The 11,625-nt window shown below is 44.6% G+C and overlaps 1 protein-coding gene across 1 annotated transcript in view; it reads right to left on the bottom strand.

Moving 5' to 3' along the window:
- Positions 1 to 3,902: 3,902 nt before the first annotated feature.
- lmx1a (LIM homeobox transcription factor 1, alpha) overlaps positions 3,903 to 11,625 on the bottom strand; it is a gene marked incomplete at both ends in the record, with an annotated part of 18,052 nt that continues 10,329 nt past the window's right edge. The window contains 5 exons of the mRNA XM_083647327.1: positions 3,903 to 4,045; positions 5,458 to 5,613; positions 7,786 to 7,867; positions 9,718 to 9,795; positions 11,207 to 11,381. Coding sequence (XP_083503453.1) covers positions 3,903 to 4,045; positions 5,458 to 5,613; positions 7,786 to 7,867; positions 9,718 to 9,795; positions 11,207 to 11,381 — 634 coding nt within the window. The remainder of the gene's footprint in view (positions 4,046 to 5,457; positions 5,614 to 7,785; positions 7,868 to 9,717; positions 9,796 to 11,206; positions 11,382 to 11,625) is intronic.

Below are 11,625 nucleotides of genomic sequence, written 5' to 3'. Positions count from 1 at the left end.
CTTACCCGCTCATCCGGAGGAGGTAACTGACATTTAGTTAAATTGTCTGAATTGAATGTTTGAACAGCTATTGTACAGTATATTAGGGATTATGTAGGAGTTTGTATACTGTATCTCTATTTGTCTGAATGCTTGATAGCAGTGGTTCTCAACATGGGGTAAATTGAAGGGGTTCCAGAGGGTCCCCAGCAAATTGATGAATTGTTAAACTTCACAATTTTTTCATTCGCAATACGTTAAGATAATTACAGAAGAATGATTAGTTTGATCATAGTTTTACTGTTATCTTTCTATAACAGTGGTAGCCAACATGGTGCCCGTGGGCGCCTCCAGGGGGCCATTGAGGTGCAAGCAGGCATGAAGGTAGAAAATAACTTTAGATTGAAGGTTGTTCCAGTTGTCACCTTTTGAAACACCAAAAAAGGAGTTTAGGAATTTTAACTTTAAACTAATAAAATGCAGTGTTGGGGGTAACTCATTACAAAAGTAACATATTACATGTAATCTATTACTTTTAGCAGTAACTCAGTAATATAACTTATTACCAATACGATTTTAGTCATCAGTAACCAGTTACTTTGTGAAGTAACACAAGTTACAAATTGGGTTTATTTTTTTATGTGGTTCAAATTAGGGGTCCTCCTTGATATGGAAAAGGTTGAGAATCAGCTGCTTTATGCCATTTCTGCCATGCTGGTGAATCTATCTGTTCTATCTATCTCTGCCAATGCATCCCAAACATGGCCCAATCCAGAGTTGAGAAACGCACTCTGCTGTGCTGATCTGCAGCAAAGCATGTGCATCTGTCTCGGCTCTGAAACAGCGTGAAGCCAATTAGAGTGGTTAAAAGACAGAGGGTTTGTGGCCCGTGGCTGGCATGGAGGCTGCAATAAATAACCGAACTGTTGACAGGAAACGCTTTGGCCAGCGTCAGAATAATAATGAGGTTATTGCTACCCGCTGTGAGCGTATGATCACGCTTTGATTATTTCTCTCCTCCCACCCGATGCTGCTGGCAGCCGAATCAGCCAGCCCAACTGCGCACAGACTCGCACTGCGCACCAAGCGAAAGGGCGCGCAGGTGAGCATCTTGGCTCCGTTCCCTGATATTTAAGTCCGGCTTCTCTGCCTTTATAAAGAGGCAGAAGCTGTAGCCTATTGTTACATTGTTGTGGTTCCACCCTGCAACACAGAAAGTCTATGTATTACTTTTAGCAGTAACTCAGTAATATAACTTATTACTTATAGGATTTCAGTAATATTATACCAGTTACTTTGTCAAGTAACTCAAGTTACAAATTGAGTTACTTTTTTATTTATTTAATCAAAGCACATATTTAAATAATTTCCTAATCAAACTGTGTGTTTTTATGCAAATAAGATGACAATAACAAAGGAAAAGGATAACATTTAGAATTTTTGACGGTTTACACTGACTTCAAGACGGTTGAAATTAGTTTTCGGCATGATTCCGGGGCGGCGATGTCATTCTGCTACTGCTGATGTCATTCTGATATACTGCTGTTATTACAGTGAAAGTAGTAGTGTAATACAGTAGGTAACGAGTTACTCTACACATACAGTAATATTGTAAAGTAACTTATTACTTTCAAATGAAAGTAACTAGTAATATGTAGTATATTACATTTTGAAAGTAACTTGCGCAACACTGCACATACGCAGGCAGACAGATACAGACACAGATGCAGAGACAGATACAGAGACAGATACTAAGATTGACTCACAGATACGTCACACACACACACACACACACAGGCTGCTGCACACGTCTCTGGCTCTGGTTGGCAGGGGTATACCCTGGTGACAGACAGTTGGATTGTTCCTGACCATTGACTTGCGCTCTCTGCTCGGCAAGCTCTGATTTCATACTGGGAAACACGAGATGGGTCCAGGAGAGGGTTCACGGCTGGGGCAAGGAGGCACTCCGTACAGTGGGCCTTCATATCTCTGTGTCACCCTGGGCATTCTCCCCTGACACAGCTTTCAGCCCCTCCGTTGTCTGGAGCTTCTCAACCTCCCTCCCCAGGATCGGTGCATTCCAGCTGGGCACAGTGCTTGGGTGGTCCCCCCTTCTTCTTCTTCTCCTGCCTCCCCCTTTGACTGGAGGAAGGAAAAGGCAGAAAAATGCAGCGAGGACCTTTTGACCGGGAGGAGCACAATGTGAGCGTTGATGACAGGCAGGCGCTGTGGCTGTGATGCCTCACCTGCTGCTGACCCAGGCTGCTGTCATAACCCAGCATTTAGTCTGACCCAAAGCATTTAGTCTGACCCCCCCCCCCCCCAGCATTTACCGGTAGTCTGACCCCCCCAGCATTTAGTCTGACCCCCCAGCATTTAGTCTGACCCCCCCAGCATTTAGTCTAACCCCCCAGCATTTAGTCTGACCCCCTAGCATTTAGTCTGATGTCCTGATTGTGTTTAATTCCTTGACAATTTGAATGCTGGTGTATGGTTTTATCTGTGCATTGTGTGTCTTAATATTCATGAAGGCAAATAACAGAACAGCTAGAACAGTCTGGTGAGTTCAGAAAATGCCATCATTGTAATGCAGCCATTAAAACCAGAAAAAGACAACACTTGTGCCATATATTAGCCTAGGTAAACCCAGCCACCACGTGACCTGCTCTCTCAGTTCCCAGTCACTAGTGACTGAGAACAGCACGGTCTGAGAGCAGGTCACGTGGGGGATGGGTTTACCCAGGCTAGCCATATATCACCATACTACCATACATATTATGCAAAATCTAAGGCGATATCTATCTCATATCACAAGATCGAGATAATATCGATATATTGTCCAGCCCTAGTCTGCTCTTTTGACCTACATCATGCCACACTTCAGACTGGAGCTTCACTGTATGATTATTTATTATTGATTCATTCAGGACGAACAGCAGACACACACAATGACAATAAATACAAATACACACCCAAACGACTATTTACATTAGGAGCTGGATTATAATCTGGTCATCTGGCCCTCCGTCAGTGTGAGAGGTCCAGAAGCATCGTGCATTCACAGGGATTTTCTCTGAGACCCGTGTGCATAAGAGGCAGTAGTGTCATCAAGTTTATATGCAGGTCTACAGAGTCTACACTGCAAACAATTGTCCGGTTGTCCAGTTGTCCAGTGATTTTAACTTGTTTCCAGACATATCAAGTTTCATTTGTAATATTTTAGTCAAATTATCTCACTACACTAGCAGATAATCTTGCGTAAAAAAAAAATATTAAAATATGCATGATATATGGATACAAGATAAAATAACTAAACAGGTCTGTCAGCTGTCAGCAGTGTATCCAACTCTCTCACTGGGCATCATAGAGTGGAGATGCCTATTATAATTACCAATGACTTGTAATGATAGAGACACTGCATGAAATAGGCCACGCCCATCACGTGGGAAAGTTCTCCATTCACTTCCATACACCAGCGTCATTTTCCTTGTTGTGTGGTGGGCTGCACAGACAACAAATGTAAAAAATAACCAATTAAAGTTTGTTTGTACTCCCGAGCAAAACAAGGAAGCCATTGAGAATTGGCGAGAAGAAAAATGTGGATCTACCTGTCAAGGAAGTAAGTTGGAGTGTTCATCTTCCGTATATATGATCTTTGTGTGCAACACGCGACCATGCACGTGACATAGGAGAACGGCAGGGTTGGGGGGGAGTTTGTGTTTTCCCCCGTTTTGGGTGTGGTTTCTGAATGATGACGCGCTCCGCAGTGTCTCTATTGTTATCACAGTATAGCCACCTCCCCTTGGCAGTGTGTGTGTATGTGTGTGTGTGTGTGTGTGTGTGTGTGTGTGTGTGTGTGTGTGTGTGTGTGTGTGTGGGGGGGGGGGGGGGGGGGGGGGTCTGGGCTGGGCAGACTGGGGGGCTCAGGACGTGAAGTACGAGTCCTGCATGGAGTACAGGCGGTCGATAGGGGTGAGCAGAGACGAGTCACCCAGGGTCAGGCAGTCACCGGCAGCCAGGTGACACAGGGGGTCCCCATCGATGTCACAGTACAGGCCCTTAAAACCTATAGAGACACATACACGTTTCATTCAAACTGAGATATCTACAATAGCATCATATATATGGTAAGATATTAATTTGACAGATACTCAAGATTCAGATTCTACAAAATGATTGCTCAAATCAATGTACGTTTTTGAAGATTGTGGAAGTTATGGGATTTTTTTTGTCTAGAAACATCTGATAAAAAAAGAAATCCCCAGATGATGATGATGATGATTTACCATACATGTGCATGTTAACAGCAAGGTGTTTACCATAGAGGTGTTTACCATAGAGGTGTTTACCATAGAGGTGTTTACCATAGGGGTGTTTACCAGAGAGGTGTTTACCATAGGGGTGTTTACCATAGAGGTGTTTACCATAGGGGTGTTTACCATAGAGGTGTTTACCATAGGGGTGTTTACCATAGAGGTGTTTACCATAGGGGTGTTTACCATAGAGGTGTTTACCATAGAGGTGTTTACCATAGAGGTGTTTACCATAGAGGTGCACTGTTTACCATAGGGGTGTTTACCATAGAGGTGTTTACCATAGAGGTGTTTACCATAGGGGTGTTTACCATAGGGGTGTTTACCATAGAGGTGTTTACCATAGGGGTGTTTACCATAGGGGTGTTTACCATAGGGGTGTTTACCATAGAGGTGTTTACCATAGAGGTGCACTGTTTACCATAGGGGTGTTTACCAGAGAGGTGTTTACCATAGAGGTGTTTACCATAGAGGTGTTTACCATAGGGGTGTTTACCATAGGGGTGTTTACCATAGAGGTGTTTACCATAGAGGTGTTTACCATAGGGGTGTTTACCATAGAGGTGTTTACCATAGAGGTGTTTACCATAGAGGTGCACTGTTTACCATAGGGGTGTTTACCATAGAGGTGTTTACCATAGAGGTGTTTACCATAGAGGTGCACTGTTTACCATAGGGGTGTTTACCATAGAGGTGTTTACCATAGAGGTGTTTACCATAGGGGTGTTTACCATAGGGGTGTTTACCATAGGGGTGTTTACCATAGAGGTGTTTACCATAGAGGTGTTTACCATAGGGGTGTTTACCATAGAGGTGTTTACCATAGGGGTGTTTACCATAGGGGTGTTTACCATAGAGGTGTTTACCATAGGGGTGTTTACCATAGAGGTGTTTACCATAGAGGTGTTTACCATAGAGGTGTTTACCATAGGGGTGTTTACCATAGAGGTGTTTACCATAGGGGTGTTTACCATAGAGGTGTTTCCCATAGAGGTGTTTACCATAGGGGTGTTTACCATGTTTACCATAGAGGTATTTACCATAGAGGTATTTACCATAGGGGTGTTTACCATAGGGGTGTTTACCATAGAGGTGTTTACCATAGAGGTGTTTTTACCATAGAGGTGTTTACCATACAGGTGCATGTTGACAGCGAGGTGTTTACCAAAGGGGTGCATGTGATCCCCGGGCATCTGAGGTGGGGTCAGGCCCTGTCTGCAGGGGTCCATGTCATAGTCCTGCTCCAGGCTGGTGACTCCCATCTGCTGCTGGAGGCAGCCCAGGGGTTCCAGCTCAGAGCTCAACGCGCCACAGGAGGGCGCTGTGGGGCACAGCAGAGAGACATGCAGGGGATGGACAAAATAACAGAAACACCTATTATGGATCAAGGAGGCACCAAATAAGGAGCAGGGCCCCCCTTTGCCTTAAAACAGCTTCAATCCACCTTGAAATGTGGACAGACAAACTTTGACCTGTGAGCATTTTGTTGACCGTTTCTGTTTGACAGGAAGTACAAATGAAAATCAATATGGCCTGCAGACGGCGCTCTCACCATATTCTACACAATGTTGGTCCGCAAAGTTAGAACAGAATTACGCAAAAAGAACTTCAAATATGCTGTCCCTTCTTCCTGGAATAATGTACAGAAGGAGCTGAAATTATCTGAGCTGATTATGGAGGAATTGAAATCATGGAGAGCATACTCTTGGTCAATGTAATTCCCCCTACTTTCTTTTCTAGAATACTGGACCTGTTTATTCATCATAACTAGATTTTTGTGGGCAGTAGTACTTACGGCACACTATGTTCAAATTTTATCACATCATACAAATGATGATAAAGAAAGATGATGAAGATCATAAAGAAGCTCTCAGTTGTCTGTCAAAGCTGAGATTAAAACAATGCCGCGCCCCTCCCCAGCCTGAGACGATACTCGCACATGTACTGTGTCGTTCGGGCATTTGCCAGCCCAGGGACTGTGACTCGCTGTTGGGCTCCAGGACCCCCTTCCCCACACACACACACACACACACACACACACACACACACACATACACACAGACTCTCACACACACACACGCACACACGCACACACACACACACACACACACACACACACACACACACACACACACACACACACACACACACACACACACACACACACTCCCCCCAGCATTCCAGGGCGACTCAGCCATTGCCGAGTGCCCACATTCGGGCTGCAGTTAGAGGAGCGGGTCGGGGAGCGACCTCGAGCTCCAGGGAGAGACAAACTTTTTAAATGTGTGTTTCAAAAGTCTGATTGTGACAGTTCTTTGTATGTACATTTAACACACGCTCATGTTTTTGTATCTGTTGGTGAGATATTTTCAATGATTTTTACGACATTCACGGGTCTCGGGGGGGAAAAGTCAGACTCAATGTGAAAATCTCTGAGCGAGCGGAGCTGCCTGGCTGCTGCACAGTCCTCCATATATGGGTTTGAGGCGTGTCATGCAGCATGCTGGACTCTCATTGGCTACTGGCGAGCATGCGATGCATCATACAGTAGGCTACATCATGCACAGTCTCACAGCAGAGAGTAACACTGAGAACATAGATCATTGCTGCTCCTCATTTGATATACTTGGCGACATTCAATTCAGTTCAAATTTGACTGGGTGGTTATTGACCCAGGATGGCTACACTATAGCCGTTTTCACACATGCGTACAGGAACATTGCCTGTAAATAAATAACGGCTATTTCCCGGAATTTCGCTTCACACCTGAGGGATCACATGTGTAAAAATACCCGTGAAAGAAGTTGTATTTTGGGGGGGGGGGGGGGGGGGGCGGCAAAACTCAGATGGTGAAATAAGCTTGCTTGTCACACAATAAATCACACTCGTTTGACTTAAGAGGGCATGTATGTTATATCCTTCACATTCGCTAACCAGTCTTTGAACTGAAATCTTTGAAGGAGTTGGGATCCCTGTCGGAGAGAAATAGCCTGGTTCGATGTTTATCCGTTCACCTGCGTCACGTTGAAGCACTTTTTACAGACTGGCTTAGTTTGATGTGTCCAGGGGCTTGCCTTCGCTGTCGGCAACGTAAGCAAAATCCTTCCACATTTCGCTTTGTGCATCTGCTTTCTCTACAAGCATTGGGCGGCTTGCAAGACTCTCAGAACAAGCCGCTGCCATTTTCGCTGTGTCTGTCCCTGTGTGTCGGGCTGCGGAGGAGGACTGAAGGACTGGCCAGAGAGCGAGCAGAGAGGGGAGGGGGGGAAATCGGCACGCCCACACATGAAGCAGACATACCGGTCTTATCACTAGGTTAGAAGTGGTCAAATGTCCGCGATGACGGGGGCGCGCTTATACCGGAAAACAACTTTCACACATGAAGGCATTACACCGCTTTCTGGTCATTTCCCGGTATAAAGCGCATGTGTGAAAACGGCTTATGATCCAACATGTTTGAGTATCTTCTGAAAGCTGGTCAGCAGTGTTATACCTGTGTGATGTGATGGCTGTTGGTGCTGCTCCTGTGTCTGCTGCTGCTGCTGCTGCTGCTGCCTCCTGGCCAGCTTCTTCATCTGAAAACATGAAGCAGCCCACGTTACCTCTGAAAACACGTATGAGCCCACATTGTAACAGCGGCTAAAGGACATGTTTCAGTGGAGAGATTGAAAGACATTGTAACAGCGGCTAAAGGACATGTTTGAGTGGAGAGATTGAAAGACATTGTAACAGTGGCTAAAGGACATGTTTCAGTGGAGAGATTGAAAGACATTGTAACAGTAACTAAAGGACATGTTTCAGTGGAGAGATTGAAAGACATTGTAACAGTGACTAAAGGACATGTTTCAGTGGAGAGATTGAAATACATTGTAACAGTGACTAAAGGACATGTTTCAGTGGAGAGATTGAAAGACATTGTAACAGCGGCTAAAGGACATGTTTCAGTGGAGAGATTGAAAGACATTGTAACAGTGACTAAAGGACATGTTTCAGTGGAGAGATTGAAAGACATTGTAACAGTGACTAAAGGACATGTTTCAGTGGAGAGATTGAAAGACATTGTAACAGTGGCTAAAGGACATGTTTCAGTGGAAAGAATGAAAGACATTGTAACAGTGACTAGGACATGTTTCAGTGGAGAGATTGAAAGACATTGTAACAGTGACTAAAGGACATGTTTCAGTGGAAATATTGAAAGACATTGTAACAGTGACTAAAGGACATGTTTCAGTGGAGAGATTGAAAGACATTGTAACAGCGGCTAAAGGACATGTTTCAGTGGAGAGATTGAAAGACATTGTAACAGTGACTAAAGGACATGTTTCAGTGGAGAGATTGAAAGACATTGTAACAGTGACTAAAGGACATGTTTCAGTGGAGAGATTGAAAGACATTGTAACAGTGGCTAAAGGACATGTTTCAGTGGAAAGAATGAAAGACATTGTAACAGTGACTAGGACATGTTTCAGTGGAGAGATTGAAAGACATTGTAACAGTGACTAAAGGACATGTTTCAGTGGAAAGATTGAAAGACATTGTAACAGTGACTAGGACATGTTTCAGTGGAGAGATTGAAAGACATTGTAACAGTGACTAAAGGACATGTTTCAGTGGAGAGATTGAAAGACATTGTAACAGTGGCTAAAGGACATGTTTCAGTGGAGAGATTGAAAGACATTGTAACAGTGACTAAAGGACATGTTTGAGTGGAGAGATTGAAAGACATTGTAACAGTGACTAAAGGACATGTTTGAGTGAATAGATTGAAAGACATTGGAACAGCAGCTAAAGGACATGTTTCAGTGGAGAGATTGAAAGACATTGTAACAGTGACTAAAGGACATGTTTGAGTGGAGAGATTGAAAGACATTGTAACAGTGACTAAAGGACATGTTTGAGTGGAGAGATTGAAAGACATTGTAACAGTGACTAAAGGACATGTTTGAGTGGAGAGATTGAAAGACATTGTAACAGTGACTAAAGGACATGTTTGAGTGGAGAGATTGAAAGACATTGTAACAGCAGCTAAAGGACATGTTTGAGTGGAGAGATTGAAAGACATTGTAACAGTGGCTAAAGGACATGTTTGAGTGGAGAGTGGAGAGCTCTGACCACTGTGAGGAAATACAGGTCTTAATCTGCAGCGATCTCCATGGAGATGTCATCGGCTTCCTCTATGAACAGATAACCAGCTGACTTCCACTCTGGCAGCTAATTCAGTGGCGAAAGAGGCCTTATATTAGCAGGGCATATGCCTATGTGTGTGTGTGTGTGTGTGTGTGTGTGTGTGTGTGTGTGTGTGTGTGTGTGTGTGTGTGTGTGTGTGTGTGCGTGCGTGCGTGCGTGCGTACGTGCGTGCGTGCGCCCGCGTGTGTGTGTGCGTGCATGTGTGCATGTGTGCATGTGTGCGTGTGTGTTGTATTACCTTGGCTCTTTGGTTCTGGAACCAGACCTGCACAACCCGGACGCTCAGACCAGTCTCCGCTGCCAAGGTCTCCCTTACCTTGGATCGAGGTGCAAGGAGGGAGACAGAGAGAGACAGAGGGAGAGAGAGAGGGAAGGAGTTAGAGCAGGAGAGAGAGAGAGAGACAGAGGGGGAGACAGACAGAGGGAGGGAGAGAGGGAGAGAAAGACAAAGAGAGAGAGAGATGGAGAGAGGCAGGTGAAACATATAAAATAGAGAGAGGAGGTCAAGAGAAGGTGACCCTCAGAATGCAGTGCAGGGACGCCTGGTCACCAGAATAAAATGTGTATTGTACAGGAATCCAGGGCTACGTACATCAACATTTCTGAACCAAAATATGACCCCCTCTACACCTGGCATTAAAATGTGTTGTGGAGGGTGATCAGATTATAATGGGATAGTGCTTCACCACATGCAAGTACAGGTGTAAATGGACCCAAGACACAATGAGGACAGATTGTGATCTGATCTGCCAAACCACCTCCGGAGGTGGTCATGGAGGGACACATTGTGACCACATTGAACGCAAGTGTAAATGTAAATGCAAATGCGTCCTCTCAATCCACATACAATAACAGTCAGCACTGTTCTTCTGGTGCTCTATGCTATGGAGCTTGCCATGATCAGATCACAATCGGATCTCAATGTGGACACTGGAGACACATATTCATACCAGGTGTAGATGATGTTAATGTGGTCAAGCACTATTGCAATATGATCAGTCACCCAAAACACATTTTAATGCCAGGTGTAAAGAGGTGTCCATTGCATATCAACATTAAGAGACACTATACAGTAGACAGCTAACGTTAGTAGCTCCATGGCAGACAGCCGCTAAACTCGCAAGTACTGAATGACACAACGCATGCGCCAGCATCATCTCAGGCTGGGGGGGGGGGGGGTGGGAGGGGGGAGATGGAGATGGGAGGGGGGGGAGTGGGGAGGGGGGAGGTGGGAGATGGGAGATGGGAGGGGTTGGCTGGCTGCCTTCAATTGCATAAAAAAAATCCACTCTCAGCTCATAAGCTCAGAACAGAGGGTTTAGTTCTGCTTTAAACATGACCCAAGCTGTTTTATTTGCGTTCAACGTTGGAAAGGCAGGGAGGTTTTCAATTAGCCGCCGTTTTGTTTCAAATTTGCATTAGGATTGTAGGTTTTCAGAAACATAAAATGCCACATTTTAGAAACATATTTTACAGAACTTTTGTTTCAAATTCACGTTGATATTCTACATAGCCCTGGTTTGTTTGCAGACATATCAATTCTATTCTGGTGACCGGGTTGACAATCCCCCTCTAGGGAAAAAGAAAATTAGACTTTTTAGAAATGACATGATCGTATTCACCTCCTTCTTGTTTTGGATGAGTTTAAAGTCAAGTCTTCAGCCTCATAATTAGCCTACATTGCATGTGGGTTTCACATATTTGTGAGTGTAAAACAGACGCTCTACCTTTCGACAAGGCTTGGACGAGACCTCGAAGGAGGCTTTAAAGGCCCGTCTTTGCTGAGTGGTCAAAATGGTGCGTGGCCTTTTGGGACGTTTGTTCTCCAGGTCGTCTGATCGAACCCGTGTCAAGCCCGCAGCCTTCCTCGTGTCCTCCTCCTCTTCGTCTTCGTCCTCACTCCTACCTAGCGGGCAGACGCGGTTGAAAAGCAAAATATGTATGTGCTTGCAGGTTAAGTCACATGACAAAATATGTAGGGTGACTTCAGGTACTATGGGACACTTTAACATTAGGCTATCCCTCATTGATAACCCATTGATAGCTGATGCAGCATTTGCATGTATATCCCTCATTTGTGTGTGCATCCCTTTAAGACCGGTTTGCGGTCTTAAAGGGATGCTGCATCAGGTATCAATGGGTTAAC

The sequence above is a fragment of the Poromitra crassiceps genome (assembly GCF_964638095.1).
Source record: "Poromitra crassiceps genome assembly, chromosome: 12".
Lineage (NCBI taxonomy): Eukaryota > Metazoa > Chordata > Actinopteri > Beryciformes > Melamphaidae > Poromitra > Poromitra crassiceps.
The sequence above is the reverse complement of the archived record's forward strand: the minus strand, read 5'-3'. Positions and strand labels throughout refer to the sequence as shown.